Here is a 21,507-nt window from a genome sequence, read left to right as displayed (position 1 = left end):
ATGAGCAGTAAATTCCGCCAAAAATGGCCAATGAATTTTAAAAATACGAAAAAATCATGCATGTAGAGAATGGATGCAGGAACGTAAATGCAAAATCTGAAAGTTGAACATGAAAGTACGAACAGAGGAGGAGCTCAGAGGCATACACCATTTCGGAGCACCAGGAAGTGCAAATCATTGAACAGAAACTGCTTTGTTCAGGCAATTCCATGTTTTTCGGAGAAATAACCCAGACAGATGATATCATTCAGTTCAGCGTTAAACCAGGAAACTCGGTATCCAGCCGTGTTTCAACATTCAAAAGGAAGCTTCCGATATTACAGATTCTTAAACCATACTTTCACAAGGACGCCTGGAAATATACATTGAAGTTAATGAAGGATGAGTGTTTGAGAGAATGCTCTGTACTTTGTGTTGATGCATACGCGGGTGTCATATGCAGATCACAACGAGGAGATCGACGAAGGCGCAGCTTGTGGACGGAACAGCTGCGTCAAGAGGCGAGATGCAGAACAGTGCGCACAGCCGAAATCCATGCCGCGCGCCAATGCAGATCACCATGGACGGCGCACACCGAGGTCGGCTACAGGCTAGATAGCATCAGCCGAAAGACGCTGCCGTGGCAGAGCATGCTGAGGCCGCGGCAGAGGATATGATGATATCTCCTCACAGTCACAGCAAGAAAATTTTCGATCGGATCGGGGTTTGGATCGGACGTGGGTGGAGAATTATTGCTGCCGGCCGAAGGAGTGGTGGATCTTCTTGATGAAATCATCGGACCGCCTGCTCAGCTCCACCGCGCCGACCGACGGCTCGCGGGCCCTCGGCCGCGGAGGCGATGAGCGTGAGGCCTTTGAGGAGGAGGATAAGGCAGGTACCGTGGCAGGACGGGTCTTCTGCATGATGGCGTTCCACGTCGCGTCAAGGTCGTCGTCGCCGCTGGCGTGGTCGTGGTCGGCGTCGTCGAAGTACTCGGCCGTGGCCACCATTTCCGGGGGTGGAGGCAGCGAGAGCCCACGCTCAACGAACACGCGCTCCCGCGCCGGTGCCACGCCCTGCATCGTGTCGGCGGCTGCGACGTAGGCCGACGAGGTGACGGCGGCGTAGGACTCGTCCTCATCGGACTCCGTGGTGGTCGTGACGCACGGCTCGCCAAAGCACGAGCCCTGGGAAACGACCCCCTCCTCCGCCGGAGAGACGGCCTCGTGCAGCCGCGACACCAACTGCGGCACGCGGTACTCTTCGCCGCCCCGGACGACGCTGTCGGCGGGCGCGAACTCCACCTTGCGCTTCATGGCGGACCGTGCAACATCTTCGCTCAGCAGCGGGGGCGCGGGGTGGTGAGGCACCGGCGCCCACGGGTCCTTGTGCGCGGAGGCGTGGAAGTGCTTGTTGTCGGAGAGCTTCCAGATGACGAAGATGATCACGTGGACGGTGACGAAGAGGTAGAGCTTCCAGAGGAAGGCGTCGGCGCCGGACACGAGCTGCGGGATCGCCACGCGTGCCAGGGACGCGGCCGCGGCCAGCGCGGCGGACGCGAACGCCACCTTCGCTGCCAGCAGCGTCGTCGCTCCTAAACTTCCACCGGCGCCCCCGCCGCGGAGGCGAGAGGAGTAGCTGCCGGACATGGTACGCGCGCGGCAGAGGCGGTGAGCAGGGCGCGCGGCAGCGAGGAGCAATGGAGCAGGAGGAGGCGGTGGGCAGAGGTGGAGATGGTAAGGGGCTATTTATGGGGGAGTGTGGGTAAGAAATTAATTATTCCACAAAATATTTTCAAAATTTTTGACGAATGGGATTGCAATGTCCTTAACTTTGGAAAAAAAAATTACTCATCACATAGTAATTGTGAAGTTTGGGAAAAGTGTGGTGGAGCATGTGCGCTCCACGCACCCACCCTTTTTTTTTGTCTTTTTTTCATATCTAACAAATTATGTAATATTTTGATTAGGTTTTGTTGCAAGACACTCAAAAATAAAAATAGAATGGGTAAAATAGTTTGGAATTTTTTGTGCAAATTTAAAATTTAAATTATTTAAAATTCAAAATAAATTCGTGATATATTTATATACATAATGACATAAAAAATCAAAATTATTTTCCCCATATTCTAGTTGTTATGTCTATGTGATCTGCAAATTTTCGAGTTCAAAAATTGGTTGGTGTGGGAGATATAAAAATGAAAAGTTGTTTGTGAGAGGGGAAAAAAAGGGTTGGCACGGATCTTGATGCTATATAGACGGTCTACATACGGATGCGCACCAAGCACCTGCTCTAAAACTCCACTAGTGAAGTTTACATCAAGATAAGACCGCCATCATCCACAATTAATTTATTGATTCTGGAAAGGAAATATTATCGGATGGTTAAAGAACATTATCCAACCCACCAGAGATCAAACGCCAAGTTTCACGCTTGGTGTTTCACAGAAATAGAATATTTAGTTTGTAGTAACTTCGTCAATTTTAAAATATGTTGACTCCTTTAAAAAATAGTAAAAACAAGGCGCTTGGAATGGCTTTTGACTTAAGATATATTGACATATATGGAGGACAAAATTTGATTCGTGTGTAAATTTTCATGAATTGTTTCGATATATGACCATTTGTACGAGATTACATCACATAAATTTGCACGAAACAATATTAGATAATTCGAATTAGATGAAATCCCCTGCTTATGCATCGACATGTACGGCAAGGCTAATCCAGTCCATGTACATGCCTTCATATGGAGATCGGATTTCACGAGGAGGGAAATTACGGCTAAGGAAATTTCCGTAATACAATTTTACACCTCGATTGGATGTCCACACCACATTTCCAATTTTACTTTCCTTATGTCACCAAAAGTTGTGGAAAACATTCAAATTGCCATGGGCTTGAACAAACGGGCAGTGGACACGTTCAACTTAGACGATTTTAAGCTTGTTTTGTGCCGGAGATGCTCCACATAGTCATCATTTGTTAAAACATGAACTTCAAAAGGTTCCACCAAAGTTGGTGAAAATCTGAATTTCCGCAAGTATGTGATGTCATACAAATAAAACAATATGTAACAAAAAAAAGGTAATTACATTTTGTTGCCGTGTTATTATGGCAAAAATCGATGATGTGGTAAATCATCGTCCTATTTGCTTGACCAATATCCGCGTCTATAATATCAAATACATATAATATAAAAAGTATATTTTATGATGATTTATATAAAATATATTTTTATTACATATATTACAATTTTTGTAAGTATTTGATCAAAATTTATAAAGTTTGACTTTATCTAATCCTAGGAGTAATTGTGAACTGAGTGACTAAGATCATCTCCAACGGCCCCAACCGCATTTTGGACATCAAAATCATCTATTTTAGTCTGTATGCGGTGGCCTGCAGATAGGAAATAGCCGTGGTTCAGATGCAGGTGGCAGCTGTTCCAACGGTGGCCCGCAAAAATCCACGGCCTATATGTAAATGGTTTTTGTTTTTAAGATTTCTTAGTTCACAAACCGGCCACAAATAATTCACCGAAAATGATAGAAACTAAAGTTGCAACATAAGAAGTTCAACTACAACTAGCCGACACACCAGAGTTGAAATGCTTGGTACACAAATTACATATCTCGAGCTAAAATGATCTTCTTCTTCTTCTCAAACCCTGATCGGTGAGTAGGGTCCATGTCGTCAGTCAAGGGGGTTGCCATGATCTTGACCGGTGAGCAGGGCGATCTACAACTCCTTTTCCTTGTTGTCCACCTCTTTCGTGGGCCGCACGGGCATTGATCTCTTCAATCTCGACCTTCTTGGTTTGTATCTCGTAGTAGTTCTTAATGGCCTCTTCCTTTTCCCGCCGTTTTTTTCATCCCTCTTCTTGCTAGACACCTCTTTGTGAGTAAGGAGCGTCTTGGTCGTCTCCATCATCGCTTGCGAGGAGATCTCTCGCTTGGCCTCCGCCTTAGAGCTCGTCCTCCCCCCCCCCCTTCGGCCTCTTCATCGGTGCACTTGGGACCACACCATCAACATTAATGGCATTGGACTCGCTGGGTGCATTGGCGTCATAGGACGCATATAGATCGTGCCACTTGGAGCAATCGTTGAGCGCCGTCCAACAATGAACCAAATTGAAGTTCTTTTGCTCGTTGGCCATCTTGAATTGGACAAAATATTGGGTCACGAAGTCGGAAACACCAAGGACACTTGCCTTACGCTTCTTCATCTTTTTGAAGGCGGCGTTGAACGTGGCGGGAGCCACGGCCGCGGTGTCGGGCGTGTCTTCAACCTCGTCGTCCAACATGGTGTCGCCATGGGCTACGATTTGGTCGGTGAGAGCTACGGCCTCCATGGATCGAGCTACGGCACGGGGACGGCGGCTGGAAGAGAGTGGAAGAGTGAGGAGGAGTGTGGAGGGTTGCGGGTCCGGCGGACATATTTCTCCCCCTCGCGTGTTGTCCGCGTTCTGTTCGCGCTGCCACAAATCTGGCATAAATTTAATCCAGATTTGCTCCGAAACGGACGCGTCCTTCCTCTAGTAGGTAGTTGGACCTCGTTTTCAGCCTCGACGGATACAACCCTTCCGGATGCGAGTAGCCGTTGGAGACTGCCTGACACCCGGCCCGTTCGATGTCCAGGAGACCCGGCACGCGCAGACAAGGACACCGGCCCCTTCATAGGATCGACCTTGTCAACCCACTCCATCGACACATCTCTGTTTTTATTTTCTGAAAGTAACACCAGCGACATCTCTGTAGTATTTATATTCTACAGTATATGGAACGACATCTCAAACGACTGTGGGGTATACAATCTGTCAATCACGATAACGAGAGGAGACACGGAAGGAGACAGGCTCATTCACCATGTCCACGGCAATGAAATGGACGGTGTTATTTTTTTTTTCAGACCTGTTTTTCCAGCGAATTTAGCAAGATTAACTGCAGGCAATAATAATTTTTGAAAACATCGGACCATGTTCTTCTGAAGCAAAGTGTTCTTTCACTCTCTGTCGAAACACCATGAAAGTTTTTCACTGCTGACGTCGATGCAATCGCCGTCTCTGACAGGTAGCTTTCTGAAGCCTCGAGTCTTGAGTGTTGACCCTCCACATGTACGGACGGTGGTAGCAACGTGATACTAATCCATTCCTTCCATTTAATCACGTCGTGCGCGGACGCACATGCACAGTCCAAATCGCACGAGATCAGGGCGGATCTCCAGCGCAATACCTCCCCCAGGATGGCCTATGAAACTGAAATTATATATATGAACAAAAAGAAATTAGCGGTCACGCTCCTACTTGCGAAGTCCAAAACGGTGTGGCGAGACGCTTTTCATCGACATAGTAATTAAGATACAAATGGGAGATTTTTCGGCCTACTTTGGCTTTTCCAGACATGATGCAGAGGCTAGGTCATGCCAGCGAAAATGGCGATCAGAATATTGTTGAATACAATTATCTAGTCACTTTCATTAGATCGGTCTTTTGGTTGAACTAGCTAGTGCATGCAATTCTATATCAGAGCTACAATGTTCTGGATTTAAATTCTAGCCAGGGTCGTACCCACGTTCAGCTAGCAGGACGCCGGGTAAAAGTTATTTTCCTCAATAAATTTTAGCAATTTGCAGTGTGTGAGACCCCTAACTGTGGGTGAAAAATATGTGTTGCTCATTCGATGACACCGAGATGATTTTACTCTAGGTCTGCCCCTGATTCTAGCCAATGCAATATTACAAATAAGTATTTGCGGCTTTCCTAAAAAAAAGAATCCACCGATCCATGTCTAAACTGCATATTCTTTGGTATTTATATTATTCAATTCATATACTTGACAAGTAAGTCGCTCCGGTCGGGCAGGGACCGGGAACTAATCTTAATTCTCTGTTCTAAACAAAATACTCCAACAAACCACAAGTTTAAGACTAAGCATGCATCATTGGAAACAAATCATGATATAGTGAGATAAAATAAAAACTTATGGCATGTAGCTAGTAATATTTTAAAAAAGGTGGCATACATATAGTACTATGGGTACTGAAAAACAAACAAGTGTACATGTACTGGCTCCATTTCTTACAAGTTCGGGAAGTAGCGCGCTTATACGTTTGTTAAGCTAGAGCACTATCGGCAAGGGGCATTTGTCTAATTTAAACAAGCGGATTGGTTTCAAAGCTGAAATGCCAACCGTAACCACCGATGCTTAATTAATTTGGTTCCCCTCCGTACGTTCCAGTTCAAGTTCAACAGGAGTGGCTTTCTTCGATGCTCTCTTTAGTTTTTTTCGAAATGGGATTTACTCTGCATCGGTTGATGCACACAGCCTTTTATTAAAAATCTGAATATTCAAAGTTTACAATTCAACGATCAACGAGGGTCGATACAAATATCAACCACCGAAAAATAAGAAGTCTGCTAAGCAATCTAAAATTAATAGTACTCCTTGGTGCACTGAAGAATTATATAAATATGAAAGAACATACCATGCTTGCATACTTAATCGCTCTCCATTCGATTATTGTTTAGTTGGAACCACCCAGGAGTAAGCCAATTAAGAACTGGTTAAGAATATCTGCTGAGAGGTCAACTACATGGGCATTATAGGGTAGCCAACTATTTCAGTACTAAAACCCTGAACTTGGTTATGCAAGCAATTAAGCAAGTGCAGTGCAGGTAGGAGAAAATTTCATATACACACGGATTATTCAGGTATCCACTTGTAGCTTCAGGTGAGACCAACCGTCCGTGTCTTCTTGGGAGGATTATATTATGTCCAACACAAGGTTATGCCAGACAGGTTTACAATTTTAAGCACGCGCAACACTTTGCAGCAGCGCATATTATTGAGCTGCATACACTAACCAGTTGAAACGAAAGCTTGAACTTGCAATTTGAATGTGGCGTTTGCTAGCACTATATCACTAAATCAGTTTATTCTAGCTTCCGTTTGAAATACATGAATCTTTGCGGCTCGATTTGAAATGATCTTGGATGGTTGTTGCATGGATGATTGATGGGTCCTTCACAAGCAGACAGCTGGATCACCATCACTCAAGGGAATAGCAGCCATAAGTACCAAACCAATTGCAAAGTGGGGGTGCAAATATACATTACATTATTACATACATGGTGGGGATAAGCTTTGTCTTATCTTTCTCCATGGCCGGTGCAATCGTGCATCCCCTGGCCCTACCTCTCTTTCTTCCTCTCTCTTTAAACTAACGTCGTCGTCGCTCTCCAGTCCACACTAACATTTCCTATATATATGAGATGGAATTATGGATCATATCCTCTTCCTGCTTCCTCAAAAGAAGAGGAAAGAGAAAGAGAAGGTGAAGAAAGGAATAGGAAGGATCTAAAGTGGAACTGCTTCTGACGAAGGCATGCAATCTCAGTGAAAGCGATGACCATGCATGCCAAGTGGATTTTTCTTCACACCAAAGTCTCATGATGATGACCACTAAGCTGGGTGCTGCCGAACTGCCGGAGATTCACTATTGGGTGCAACGTAATTTCTTCTTTGCTTTGTCTTGCTTCTGTAATGCCTGGCTTCAATAATCAAACACTCAATTTTCTCGAAAATTGCTTGTCGGAACAAAATAAAATGATGTATCTCTATGGCTAGTCGGCATCTCACATTTAACTAACTCTATTTGAATCTGGTTCTGCATGAAGAAGAATGGTTAGTTAGTGGCAAGGGCTCTCGTATCATCTTTGCCATTGCCATCAATCATGCAGTGTGGTGTCGTATATATCGTCGATTCCTTCCTTGTTAGCACACACTTCCAATTCCCAAATCGCACATCTTAGTTGGGCTACCCATTGTGTGAGCTAATCATTAGGCTTGTCCTGCTCAACTAATGGCATTCGGATTCTGCAATGGAGTCCGTGAAGCAAGTCTGACAGAAACAAACTACTGGTGGGCAAGGAACTAATGATAGCCCAAAAAAAATGTTATCTCTTGTAAGGGAAAACGTCCCGTTGAAATATCGACGGTGTGGTGTCCTAATTAATTAACCATATCGAATCACGGTAAATGTAAAAGAGACGTGACCTCTAAATCGGACTAGCAATAAAACAGTTCACACTACTAGGGTGAAAAAACTAAGATCTTCGATGACAACGTTTGTTTTGAGCATCTTATTGTGGAAGAGGAAAATGTAATTGGTATCTGAGATTCTGAGCAAAATGAAGCCTAACAGTTTCATTACTTTGCACTATATGCCACACAGCATCGCAGGAAAGCCTAACAGTTTTATTCCTTTGCAGGCAAGCCTAACAGTTTCAACCCACTGAAACGACCATTCGATCTCTTCTGAAGAAAGAGAGAAAGAGAGAGAACATGGGCACAGCTAAATTGACTGGTATACCATCGATGAGAGCATGATCTCCATAGTCGAACGAACGAAACGGGTTTTATTGGGCTTATTTCATGAGCCCATGAAACCACCGTTTGAGGCGGCGCGCACAGTTAGTGCCACTAAAGGGGGTGTATAGCACATCCCGCGTTGTTTCGCATACCAGTCTTCAGCTCTCTCTTCCCTCGCACTGCAACTTCAGCAGCTGTGACAATCTCAATGGTCAGAGCCAGGGCAGAAGTGATCACTAGCTAGTGCTAGTAGCACCACTCAAAAAACAATCGATAAGTAGAAGTAGTCGTAGCTTGTTACATTAAAGTATATTTCGATACATTTTTTTTTCGAAATGAGGGAAATATCACCCCAGCTTCTGCATCCAAGGGATACACACAGTTTTTTTATTAGATTATTCACAACACCTTACAAGAAGCAATACAAAAAAATCAAACTCGAAGCCACCTCGCTAAACCTACAGTGGGATGAAGGGGGTGATAATACACCAACTCGCATCATCCAAACAACCAAATGCCTTCCCAGGCCGCCCAATAGCAGATGAGAAGCACATCCAGTCAAGCAAACTCTCAGCGCACGCCAACGCCCACACCACAGAAGCTGCTACCGCCGTCTTCCTCGACTCCATCTTCAAGAGGGATCATCGTATTGACCTTGCCAGGCCTGTCATCGATGCCGCCATGGCGCCAGACGACACCACCATCCTGCGCGCGTCCACCTCAGCACCACCACCATCCGTTGTCTGCTCAAAACGATGGCCCCAGCAAGTAGAACGGCGCTGCACGCCGCCATCGTCCGATCCGGGAGACCCGGGTCTAGGGTTTCCCCTGGAGCAGCCCAGGCGAAGAAACGCAGGCTGCAGAGACAATGCCTTCAACAAGGTAACAACGAAGATGCGCCGCCATCATCCGCCATGACCGAAGTCAGGGCCGGCTTTCACCGGCAGTTACGCCTCGCCATCGGGAGCTAGACGACGGATCGCGAGATCTGCCAAAGCTAGCCACACAAACTAGCCGATCTCCTCCGGCGAACGAGAAGACCACCACCGCGGTGCCACGGTCAGCAGCACCGGACGCCCGCCACCAGGTCGACGCCGTCTCCGCCATCCAGGGCCGCCGCCCTTGATACCGTGGTCCCAGACCTGGACGAGGAGCAACACCCCGCAGCCAACCAAGCACCGGCCAGGCCGAGGCGAGGGAGGGAGAGGAGGCCGCGCCGCCAGGATCCGGGGCCATCCCCCCGGCGCGAGGCTTGCCTCCATCCACCGCATCAGGGGACCCGCGAGAAGATCCCCGCCGCCCCCATCACCGGCTGCGCGAGGCTTCGCCGGCGGCAGCCTCAGGGGACGGCGAGGAGAGGGGAGGGGGTGGGGAAGGCGGCGGTGGTGGGGGGATTAGGGTTCCGCCCCCGAGTCGCCTAGAGGGGACGACCCGAGGGGGTACGACCGAATTTCCTTATATTTGGATACATATATCTAGCGATATCTATTTTGGAACGGAGGTATCCTTAGGTTCACAATTATCTTGCATTCTAGGTTTAATCAAAGTTAAACTCTATAAATATTTAATCAAATATCTAGAAAAAATTATCAACATTTACAATATAATATCTATTGTATTAGAATTGTCATAAAGTAAAATTTAAAATTATAAGCATTTGATATTATAAATTTTTATATATTTTCTTGTATTTTTAGTTAAACTTTACAAGTTTTCGCTTTGACTAACCCCAGATTGTGAGATAATTATAGTACTCCCTCTATTTCGCATTAGTTATTGTAAATTTAATTGTATCTATACATAAAATATGTCTAGATACATCTAAATTGACGACAACTAATATGTTTAGATAAATTCAAATCAACGATAACTAATATAAAACAGGTGAATACTAATCCCCGTCCCATGAAAAAGAGGGAGTTAATGTTATGGGCTCGACACTTACAATCAAACACATTTTGAACCTGTCCAGGGCATCAAAAACGCGATATGACCATACGTGTCTTTGATAGTACATATCCTTACTGAACTTCTTCAATATTTTCGGATATATGAAGATGTAACATCCTGTTTTGTTCGGACTGGATTTTTTTAAAGCAAGGGATGTTACAACGTGGTCGAATAAAAATAAATACTTCATTTGAAGTTTTGAAAATCAATTCCAAATGTTTTGGAATTAATTTAAAATATTAAAGAAGGAAATTATTTTTCATAGAGTATTTCTTGCATTTTTAATTTTTGCATCTGCTTTTCAGTTGCCAATTTGCTTCTTATGCGATTCTTTGGAAATTTCCCATTGGTCTAAGCAAATGCATGTGTATGCACTGCACCAGCACATCGTCCTTAATTTTCGTCCATGCACGTACTAGCGTTCTATCCTCATATTCTTTTTTTTTCTGTTACTAGGCTGCACCAGCACGTCTTGCTATTCGTTAATTATTATTCTCTTCTCCTAGTCTATATTACTTTTCTTCTCTATAGATGCATCTTCACGAGCTAGCAGCCCCGGGCTTCTCTTAGTCTTTTTTTCCCCTTTTTCTAGCAGCAAGGCCCCATTGCTCAAAGCACTACGACCACCCACTTAGGCGACTGGAATCCAGTGACATGCCAAGGCATGTCACCAATGAATAGTGCGGTGCTATGCCACCCTTTGTTGACCGTTTGATCGAGATTTGATGGCTAGATGTTCGTGCTACAGGAACCATCTACAGTGCATTTTAAACATGACGTCTCATTGATACTCTCAAGGAGATGAAAAGAAATGCCTCTCCTGGACCAGATGGTTTCAATGTCGAATTCTACATTGCTACTTGGGATTGGATTGGAAGAGATGTTGTGCAATTGGTAAGATCTTTCTTCCAAACATGTATTATGCCTAATCACATAAATGATACTCATATTGCGCTTATTTCGAAAAAACTTGTTCCTCTTGTCCCAGCTAATTATAGACCAATTAGTCTATGCAATGTGATCTACAAAATCATAGCTAAATGCATTGCTAATAGACTTAAGCCGCATTTGCCAGATTATATTCATCCCTCGCAGCAAGCGTTCATTAAGGGTAGACGCAGAAGCAATAACATCATAATTGCCCAGGAAATAACTCACACTTTTGCTTTAAGCTCCTGAAAAAATAAAGCTTTTATGCTTAAAATTCATCTTGCTAAAGCTTTCGATAGGGTTGAATGGAATTTCATCATAGCTGCTCTCACACGTAAAGGGCTGCATGGTTATTTTATAAATCTCATTCACGCGTGTGTTTCGTCTCCCACTTTCTCGGTCGTCATTAATGGCCAACCGTTTGCCAAATTTAAAAGTGACAGAGGAATACGACAAGGATGCCCTTTATCTCCGTACCTGTTTGTCCTTGCTATAAATGAGCTGTCCATTACCCTGTAGGAAACGATGTCCACTAATCATTTTGCAGGAATCAAGTTGGGACCAGATTGTCCATCTATTCACTCTCTGCTATCTGCCGATGACTTGCTGGTATGTGGACAGGCCACAGAACAAGAAGCGACAAGAATGAAGCAGATTCTACATGACAAACTCCAAATTGGACAAAATCTGGAATTCTTTTCAGTAAGCATGTTGACAACATCACCACTCAAATTATTCGAAATCTTTTTCCTGTGCCAAACATAGATACAAACTTTGATGCTTATAACTTTGTTTTGGACAAATTTAAATCTAAGCTTTCTACTTACAAAGCGGATCAACTCTCTCATGCTGGTAGATTAGAATTAATTAAATCCGTCTTCTCCTCTATCCATGTCTATTACATGTCTAATATTCTGTTCACGAAAAAGTTTATTGCGAAGCTTACTACCATTATTAGGAACTTCTGGTGGATAGGTATAAGAGACGAATCTACCTCGAGAAGTTTGTGTCTTAGGGCTTGGAAAGACATTTTCACTTCGAAAAAGGAAGGAGGATTAGGTATAAGGAATCTTCAGGCAATGAATCAAGGGCTTATAGTAATGGCAGCCTGGAGACTTGCGGATCAACCAGTCAACTTTCTCCACCTTGTGTTAAAATCAAAATACTTCCCTGATTCCTCCATTTGACGCCCAAATTCAAATGTCCCGAAATCTACTTTCTGGGCCTCCATTCTTAAAGTCCTACCAATTATCAAAGCTCACTCTTTTTACCAAGTCACTATGGGCCAAATCTCTGTCTGGAGCACACCTTGGTGTGATAATTGGGCCCAGATCTATGATTCTCTCATTATTCAACCTAGCAACTATACTTACCCAAGCCAAGTTAGAGATTTATGGCTCCCTGGACAAAAAAGTTGGAATGTGCAACTTATTGATAATCTGTTTCAGGAACATATGGCGGAAGCAATAAAAAATACGCCGATAATCAGGTCTCAAGATAAAGATTGTCTCTGCTAGAAACTAACTCCTACAGGAAAATGCAACTCCAAGAGTGCATATAAAGCTTGCTTGGAAAAGATGCATCAACAAGGAGAGCTGAGGCCAAGACAGGTTAGTACCACTACAAAGCAACTTCTGCAAACTATTTGGAAAAGCAACAATAGCATTCCCAGGTTAAAAACTTTTGCCTGGAGAATCTTAAGAAAAGCAATTCCGTCTGGATTTAGAGCTGGTAAATATAGCAAGCATATTAGTAAACTGTCCTGCAGATGCAATCTAGAAGAAACTGATCATCACCTTCTTTTTCTATGTCCATTGCTAGAACATAAAATCCAGTCCACTAATGAAACCATTTTTTCTTAATGTATTAACTTTTCATTCTCATGTTGCATGTATAGTTTCACTTTGCCATGCCAACTAAAAACTTTGTATCATGAGCCTGGTAAACAAAGAAGTAAATTAAGCCTTGTTAGGACTGTCTTATTGCATTAGAGGAGCCTGATCTTATTTGTATATTATGATGTTATGTGCTTTACTGTAAGCTACTTTGAGAAGAAAGGGTGAATGGAGATGATTTTCAGCAATGATTTTACACATGTTTCCTGATCATATATTTTAACACTATTCCTTGCATAATAGACTAGTCTGACCTGACTCTCATATGATGTTTTATTGTGTAGTGAATGATTCTTAAGCTGTTTTGAGGGAAAAAAGATAATGAAGATGATTTTCAGCAAGGAGAATTAGATCTTCGGGGCGTTCTGTGTTTGGCAACATGCAAGAAAGAATACTATTTCTATATTATTTTATTTGCAGATTGTAGTTCTGAGCGAAGGAATGAACTGAATGGTACATCACAACATTTGAGCCTGACAGAGCATTGTGTCTTCATTCTCTCATTGGTGTTTGATACTCCCATTTTTCATGGTGGAGCAAGGACATCTAGAGCTGATGTGTGTAGTGCTGGTAGTTTATGTAAGTATCTCTCATATCATGCACATTGTATATAAATGATTTCCTGTCTAGCGTATGTGCATCTTAAATGTCGCTGGAGGCATCTTTGGTATCTATGGTGCTATAATAGTACAAGCTTCTGTTTTCAATGATCTAGAATTTGTTTTTGAGGTTTTACCAGGATGTTAGGAGAAACTGATAAGTATATGTTTCACGTCAAAATAACTTATCCTAAACAAAGTAATCAGTTGTAGATAAAATACTGGTCCTTTTAGTAAAATTGCAACAAAATGGCATGTTTAGTTCTTGAGGCTGTTGAGTATTACCATCTTTCGCTGCTTGGTAATTGTTTGCATGGAGTGGGCTTACTGGCCCATGAGTTTTGAATTCTTGGCTTCAATGTAGACAAGAAATATCATGATCCTAATAATCAAATATGTTGGTAATTGGTGCCGATGTTGCCGCCCCGCTAACGAGGGAGGGAGGACCGACGTGATATATTGTATGAATTATTATTTTAACTATGAGCATCACCGAGAGCAAGAGTCTTTGGGGTCCTTGAGAGTGGAGAGGAATTCTTTTGAATTATCGAGAGTGGAAGGGATGCTTCAAGATTCTTGAGAGTGAGGGATTGTTGTATAGACGTGCGTTACACGTGGACGCTTACCAGTAGTAATAATAATAATAATAATAATAATAATAATAATAATAATAATAATAATAATAATAATAATAATAAGCAATTGAAACTGAGCATCCATTACATGTGCTGAGTGCCAGAGGCGGATCTATGTACAAGTCAGGGGGGCCACCGCCCCCCCCCCCCCCCACATTTTTTGAATTACTGAAGGGAATTTTTATTACAAGGCATAGAAGAGAAATTTTTGAGGGCGTCGCCGCCGGGCACGGGGCGCAGGGGGCGCATGGGGAGGGCGGGCAGCCGAGGAGGGCGGCGGGTGATGCAGGTGCAGGTGCAGCTGCACACAAAATGTACTAGGATTCAGCCACAACGAATTAAGGAGCAGCAACGAAGAAGAACGGGCCGGGAATGCAGCTCATTACCCTCGTCGGAGTAGGAGGGGGGAGTGGCGCCGGAGACGGGGATGGCCACCAGCACGAATAGGACCGCCGCCACGACGGCGACGGCCTCAGGGATCACCTTCTTCTTCGCCATGCCGCCGGCCGGGCTTGACGGGGGTGGAGTTGAGCTCGCAGTCGCCTTGTGGTTTTCCGCCTTGTACAGACTGCGACGGTGAGGTGCGCGTGAGCAGAGTGGGAGGTGCTTTTCCTTTCCGCCGTGTGCTTGTGGCCGGTGTGGCACAATTGAATTTATACAGGATGCGCGCTTCACTCATCCGCGCGCCTCGCCTCAGTGCTAGCTCTTGTGTGTCTCTAAAGCTGCATTTTCCATCTTTCTTTCTTTTTTATAAAAAATGAAATGATGATGCAGCCGTAAACTGATACAGCCGATGGAAATGGAAAAACGCGTGTTCAAGTATCGACCCGGCTTACAAATCGTAACACTGACCAGCTATACGGAGTGCCAAGTTTTATACTATCACTCCGTTCGTCTACTTGTGGTCGTCTGTTCGCGAGTTCGTCAGTTCGTTCCTTAGTTTCAGGGACGGAATCAGGAATGAAATATAAGGGGAACAATCTTAGTATGAGGGGACAGAACTAGCTAAAATCATACAAATAAGGAGCTGCCATGGATTGTGTTCAAAAATAATCATGAGCCATAGGAGGGCTGCGCCCCCCCCCCCCCCCCCCGTCTCCGTCCCTGCTTAGTTTCAAGGCGTTTGGGGAAGAAAGAGCAAGGGAAGAGGTGGGCTGGTTACTTCGGCCCGAGTTGGAGGAGCTCTGGCCTGCAGGTTACTAGCCTTTTTTCGTTCCTCCTCACAAACACATGCACGATGAGCACTTGTGTTTCCAAAATATATGGATCGATTAATTTGAATTACTTAAGTAGTTCCATCTGTATACGGCTACATGCTTGAGAAAATAGGAGTACTCTACACTTATGTGCGTGCATGACGGATGGAACTGCTATATACTCAAATGATTTTTTTACTGTTCACCTATACTAGAAAATAGAAAACATTATTAGATCTGTATTTTTCAGGTATAATTGCTGGAGCCACTATAGGAGTTGCATGTGGGTTGGCTCTCATACTTTTGATTCTCATTTTATTTTTGGATTTCAACATATCAAAATATCCTAGATCGAGCTCAAATGTTAAAACGGAACTTCTTTCTAGCAAAATCACGGTTCACTAGAATATTGCAGAAAGAATGATTATCATGATAACTTTGGAAGATCTAGAGAAGGCAAGATTTTTTTCTTGAAAAAAGATCACGTAATTGGTGCTTAATCGTATGGTAACGTTTACAAGGGAATTTTATCAAACCAACAAATGTAGGCTACATTTGTTGGTTTGATCGTATGACCACGTAATTGGTGCTTAATCGTATGGTAACGTTTACAAGGGAATTTTATGTAGCCATAAAGAAAACCAAAGAAGATGTTCAGAGGAAGATCAATGAATTTATATATAAATGAGGTTTCGATCCTATCACAAATAAACCATAGAAATGTAGTAAAATTCTATCATTTTTGCGGCGTTTTTTATGCTATTGATTTTGCCCTACCTCAATATTTTTTCGTCCTCCGCCACTGCGCACGGCAAAAACTCAGATTCTTCCATGAGGAAGTTGTTGCAATTTTTCTTGTCTGTCTCGGTGGCGGATTTTTGTTTTAAGCTTTGCGCTATTCATTCATCAACAAGAGGTTTGAAGTTTTGTTACAAGACCGAGCCAAGCTTGGCAAAAAAAAAGATCACTCTCGCGGCATGATTGAACCCAAGTGTTTGGCACCCGCCACATTTCAAAGAGCCGTCTCTCCCTTAATCTTAGTTACAATAGCAGTTGGCATGGAGGAAACATTTCGAAATACGGGACGAAAATGACTTCCCTCTAGTTCCATTTTGGAAGATGAAGTTTAGCCACCACTCCTTGACCGAAGTCAAATTCCCCCATGCCGAAGGGTCCACGGTGGTGATGCCAAGCCAAGCCAAGACTAAGCTCAAATCCTAAAAGAGTAACGACATTTGAAGAGGAGATGGGCCGTGGTTTCGGGCTCCCTTTTGCAAAGTTGGCTTGCACCACAATTTGGCCACCCTTGCTTTTGAAGGAGATTGGCCATCCACACCTTCTGGTCATCAATGAAAATTTCTGGTTCTCTTCGCGGAGTGTGGTACGGTCGGCACACCCGTACAGTGATCGTTAAAACTTTTGCGGCATTGAAATGACTTGTTTTCTTAAGAATTTCTTTAGGGACCTATCAAGTTAGTTGGTAGAGAAAAAAAAGGACAACATGATCTTCAAAGAATTTTATCAATATGATTTGCGAGTAGATTACCATGTTCTTCTCATCTCCATTGTTCGAACTTTGAACACTTTTATTAACATAAGTACAAACTAAAACTTACATAAGAACTCATATTTATCATGGGTTGCTTGCCAAGAATCGCTTTGTTTTTGGTCGTTTAGCTCGACCTAAATGAAGATCATCTCTTCATTATTAATCAAGTTGTTGAAAAGGTACGTGAGCTTGAGATGGAATACAAGAAATTGTCTGAAAAACTACCTGCTAAGTTGGATGATATTTTTGAGCCAATTATTAAGATAAAAATAGGGGCTAATGAGATTGTTGTACTTTGTGATCCTAGTGCGAATGTCTCCGTTATTTTCAAAACTTCATTTGATAGGCTTAATCTTGGTTATTTAATGGTTACTGAACTAAAGTTACACTTAGCTGATTCCACCTTCAAACAAGCCGTGGGCATTAAAGAAAATACAGGTGTTAAAATTAAAGATTGCCCCTGCACTTATTGATCTTGTCATAGGTTATATGCCTCAGGATCCTATTGCACTTATCATTCTTGGTAGGCCGTTCTTAAAAATTGTCAAAGCCTTGATTAATCTTCATGAAGGGAACGTGAGATTTGAGTTACCCTCGCATACACCTTTTATTGTTCACTTTCCTAAGAAGAATAACAAGGCTAACGGAGTAATGACCTTGAAACCAAACTAGTTTGGGGTTGGAATCCCCATAACAAAGTACAACAATCTCATTAGCCCCTATTTTTATCTTAATAATTGGCTCAAAAATATCATCCAACTTAGCAGGTAGTTTTTTAGACAATTTCTTGTATTTCATCTCAAGCTCACGTAACTTTTCAACAACTTGATTAATAAAGATTTGGTATGTTGTTTTGTTACCTCTTCTATGCCGGGATTCTTCACAATGATCATTTTCACAAGATCTTCAAGAGTGTACAACAGGGTTAGGCTCCACACTCTTAAATTGAGCAAAACAATATTTTTATTAAAATGACATAGAATCATGGACTACAATAGGCCAACTATCTAAACAAGTAGTTGTTCTAAAAACTAATATACATGAGCTGCAAGATAGAACTAAAAATGTGGAGGCTCAATTAGGTAAAACTGTTGAAGGTCAAACAGTAATCCTCCCTCGCTAATTTTGCAGGAAAACCCGTTGCAGACTTGAAGATGACTAGCTGACAAGGGATTAACTTGTCAATGCCTACGGATTGTAGACTAGGGTTTAGTTGGAAGTAGAGGGCAAGTAGATCTCGAAGGTTTTCAGCCGAAAAGTACTCGACGATTATGAAAACTAGGGTTCCGTCAAGCAATGAATCGATCCCCTCTTTGTCCCTCGACTCCCCCTTATATAGGAGGCGGAGCCGAGGGATTCACGATACACAAGTTACAGAGTCCGGGAGGGTTTCTGACCCGTCCCGCAAGATTACAAATCTATATTTCCTAATACAACTCTAACTTTCCTTAATTCTATCATGGGCTTCCGAACTTCATATCTTCAGAGTCATGGGCCTTCAGCAAACCCCGGGTACTATCTTTGGCAGGCCCATTGGGGATGCCTATGTCAGTAGCCCCCGAGATTTTACTTGAATCGAAGAGTCAGGGAAAATCTCCAGTTTTATATTTTCGCCAAGCTTATCACATATCTTTAGATACGCAATTCTATATTGTACAGGGATAATGGTAATTGGGGCTAGTTCATCTGACGGATCAGGTACTAGTTAACTGCTCTAGTGGCAATCCGCAAAGACCTACTTCAAAATCACGTCCCTGGACATGATCTCGGGATACTGGTGTAAACTTCGACAGGTGCCGCTTAAGGTCTTACCATTCTGTCGAGTCCCAGTCATATTTTATCGGGTACCTAACGCGTCCGTTAGGATTTTTCTTCGTATCTGTTGATACGGAAAAAAGTAGCAATCCGACGTCAGAGACGGTGCCACGCCACTCAGAACGGATCTGGGGTCTTACCTTCACAAAGTTTTGCGGCATTCAGAGATTATTCGCGACTTTTAACGCTCTGAGAATATATTGTCGAGTGCTTTTTCGGCTGTTGGAATAGCACATTTTATTGAGTCACGGATGACTTATATTGACTTCCCGATGGGAGTATATGTCGAGTTATTTGTTTAACTCGAAATATGCTCTCTTCTTGTATTATTTCATCGGGCACGCGAACAGCGTTCCCGATGGGAGTAGCCCCCGAGGCTACAGCCAAGGATTTATACTTGGTTGTAGGCTCCACATTTCATGCCGCTATATTGTCATTCTTTCTCGAGCTTTTCATACTTATCGGGTGCGCGAACAGCGCTCCCGATGGGTGTAGCCCCCGAGGCTATGAACAAATGCTTGCGTTTGATCATAGGCTCCCGCAATTTCTATATTGTCAAACTCGAACTTTACTTTTTTCCAAAGTAGCCCCCGAGCATTTGGGCAAAAACTTGTATTTGATCAAAGGCTCCCAAAATAACCGAGAACTTTCCCTGCCGCCAATCTTCTTTATTCTTTACTTGTCGAGATTTTTTCCCTTAACCAAAGTGACCTTATTACTAACGATAGCCACGATCGTCGCACCCTGAAAAACGCGAGTGCGACTCTCTCTCTGCCTGGTGGGTCCAAATTTCTTGTCAGTTTGACACGTCGTGCAAGTGGGGGACACACGTTCTCCGCTTTTCCTGGCGCACCTCCTGTAGCGCCCGTTCTGTTGCTTCACAGTAAAAATACCTTTTTACCCTCTCATTATGAATTCATTTTCAACCGCACGATTTCTCCATCCAACGATGCGTTGATCTGTGAAATCCCTATATAAATCCTTCTTCTTCCTCCAGTCACACCTTCGCTCGCGCCGCACCTCTGTTCCCCTCTGCAAAAGACCTCCATTACGCCCATTGCTTCCTGAGCTCATCCACGCACAAGCTCCGCTCTTTCACCCCCATTGATGCCACCACGCGCGCGGCTTTCTCGCCACAGCACGCCCGAATCCAAGATGGCCGCTGAAGATCTGGAGTGGGAGAGGTCAAAAATCTCCAACCAGGACATCAACCTGATGAAGAGGCTGGGCCTGATGAAGAAGGAAGGCGCCATTCGCTTTCCTAGCGAAGAAAGCTACCCCTCTCCTCCAATCCAGTATCGGGTTAGTTTTGTCGACCACCTCATCCGCGGTCTCTCCGCCCCTATTCATGATTTCCTCCGCGGCCTCCTCTTTGTCTATGGGGTTCAGCTGCACCAGCTAACCCCCAATTCCATCCTCCATGTCGCCATTTTCATCACTCTATGCGAGTGCTTCCTCGGAGTCCCTCCTAACTGGGCTCTGTGGAAACGTATCTTCTGTCTTCGCCGCAATGGCTCCCACAACGCCGCTTACAACATAGGCGGCGTTGTTATCTGCGTCCGCTCTGACGTCGAATATTTTGACGTTAAATTCCCCGACTCCGTCCAAGGGTGGCGCAAAAGATGGCTCTATGTGCACGAAGAAAGTGCCAACTCCGTCGAGCACAACATAGCTCCTTTTGATGGAGGCGCCAAAATTCTTCGCCGCCGTTCCTGGGATGCTGAAGCTACCGATGAAGAAAAAACGGCGACAGAGGCCCTCATGTCCCGTATCCATGAGCTTCAGAATACCCGCGGCAAGGAACTGTCGGGTATCCAAATCACAGCCTACTTCCTTAGGATTAGGGTGCAGCCTCTGCAGGCTCGCAAAAATCCCCTTTGGACGTATGCTGGCGAAAAAGATGCGAACAGGATTTCCAAGGACCTTTCTGTAAAGGACTTGGAAAAACTTATCCGAAGAATTTCGTCGCTCAGCAAGAAAGATCCCATTCCATCTTCTTGCCGTGTGGAGCCATACAGCGCTTCCAACCCTCTTCCCAAGGTATCTTCTCCAACTATTATTTTGTCTTCCCGAGTTTCTTACTTTTTGTCGACTGGTATTTTTGCTGATGTTCCCTGCATAACTTTTTTGTCGACACTTCTTGTCTGTAGAATCATCCAGTTCTAGCTTCTCTTCCTCCTCTTCCCGAAGATGGAGAAGTCGAAGAAAAGGCTGTTGTCACTGACGACAACCAGGGTACTTCTCGCCCTGAGAGTGAAATCGCGGGTTCTCAGAAATCCGCGGCTTCTTCTGAAAGAGAAGATTCTGAGGCTACCGCATCGACACACTCCCTCCCCTCCGCTGTTTCTCCAAGGAACAAGAGAAAAAGGGACGAAGTTGACGATTCTGGCACCTCCAAGACCGGCGCACCTCCTGCCGAAGAAGTTGTTCCTACTGAAGAAAGGACAACTTTCAACCCTTACGAGGATGCCCTTGTCAGCTCGTAAGTTTGTTATTGCTCTTTGTTGTTTGCTCTCGATATTTTGCCTATGTTGTTTCTTACTTTGTCGTCTTTTATTGTAGTGACGACGAGGATGAAAATCCGCCCA

The 21,507-nt window shown here is 43.9% G+C and overlaps 1 protein-coding gene across 1 annotated transcript; it reads right to left on the bottom strand.

Moving 5' to 3' along the window:
• Positions 1-258: 258 nt before the first annotated feature.
• Positions 259-1,693, bottom strand: LOC127337161 (uncharacterized). The gene has a single exon (XM_051364094.1). The coding sequence runs from the start codon at positions 1,626-1,628 to the stop codon at positions 729-731; it is 900 nt and encodes a 299-aa protein (XP_051220054.1). The 5' UTR covers positions 1,629-1,693; the 3' UTR covers positions 259-728.
• Between the last annotated feature and the right edge of the window lie 19,814 nt (positions 1,694-21,507).

The sequence above is a fragment of the Lolium perenne genome, chromosome 2 (assembly GCF_019359855.2).
Source record: "Lolium perenne isolate Kyuss_39 chromosome 2, Kyuss_2.0, whole genome shotgun sequence".
Classification (NCBI taxonomy): Eukaryota; Viridiplantae; Streptophyta; class Magnoliopsida; order Poales; family Poaceae; genus Lolium; species Lolium perenne.
The sequence above is the reverse complement of the archived record's forward strand: the minus strand, read 5'-3'. Positions and strand labels throughout refer to the sequence as shown.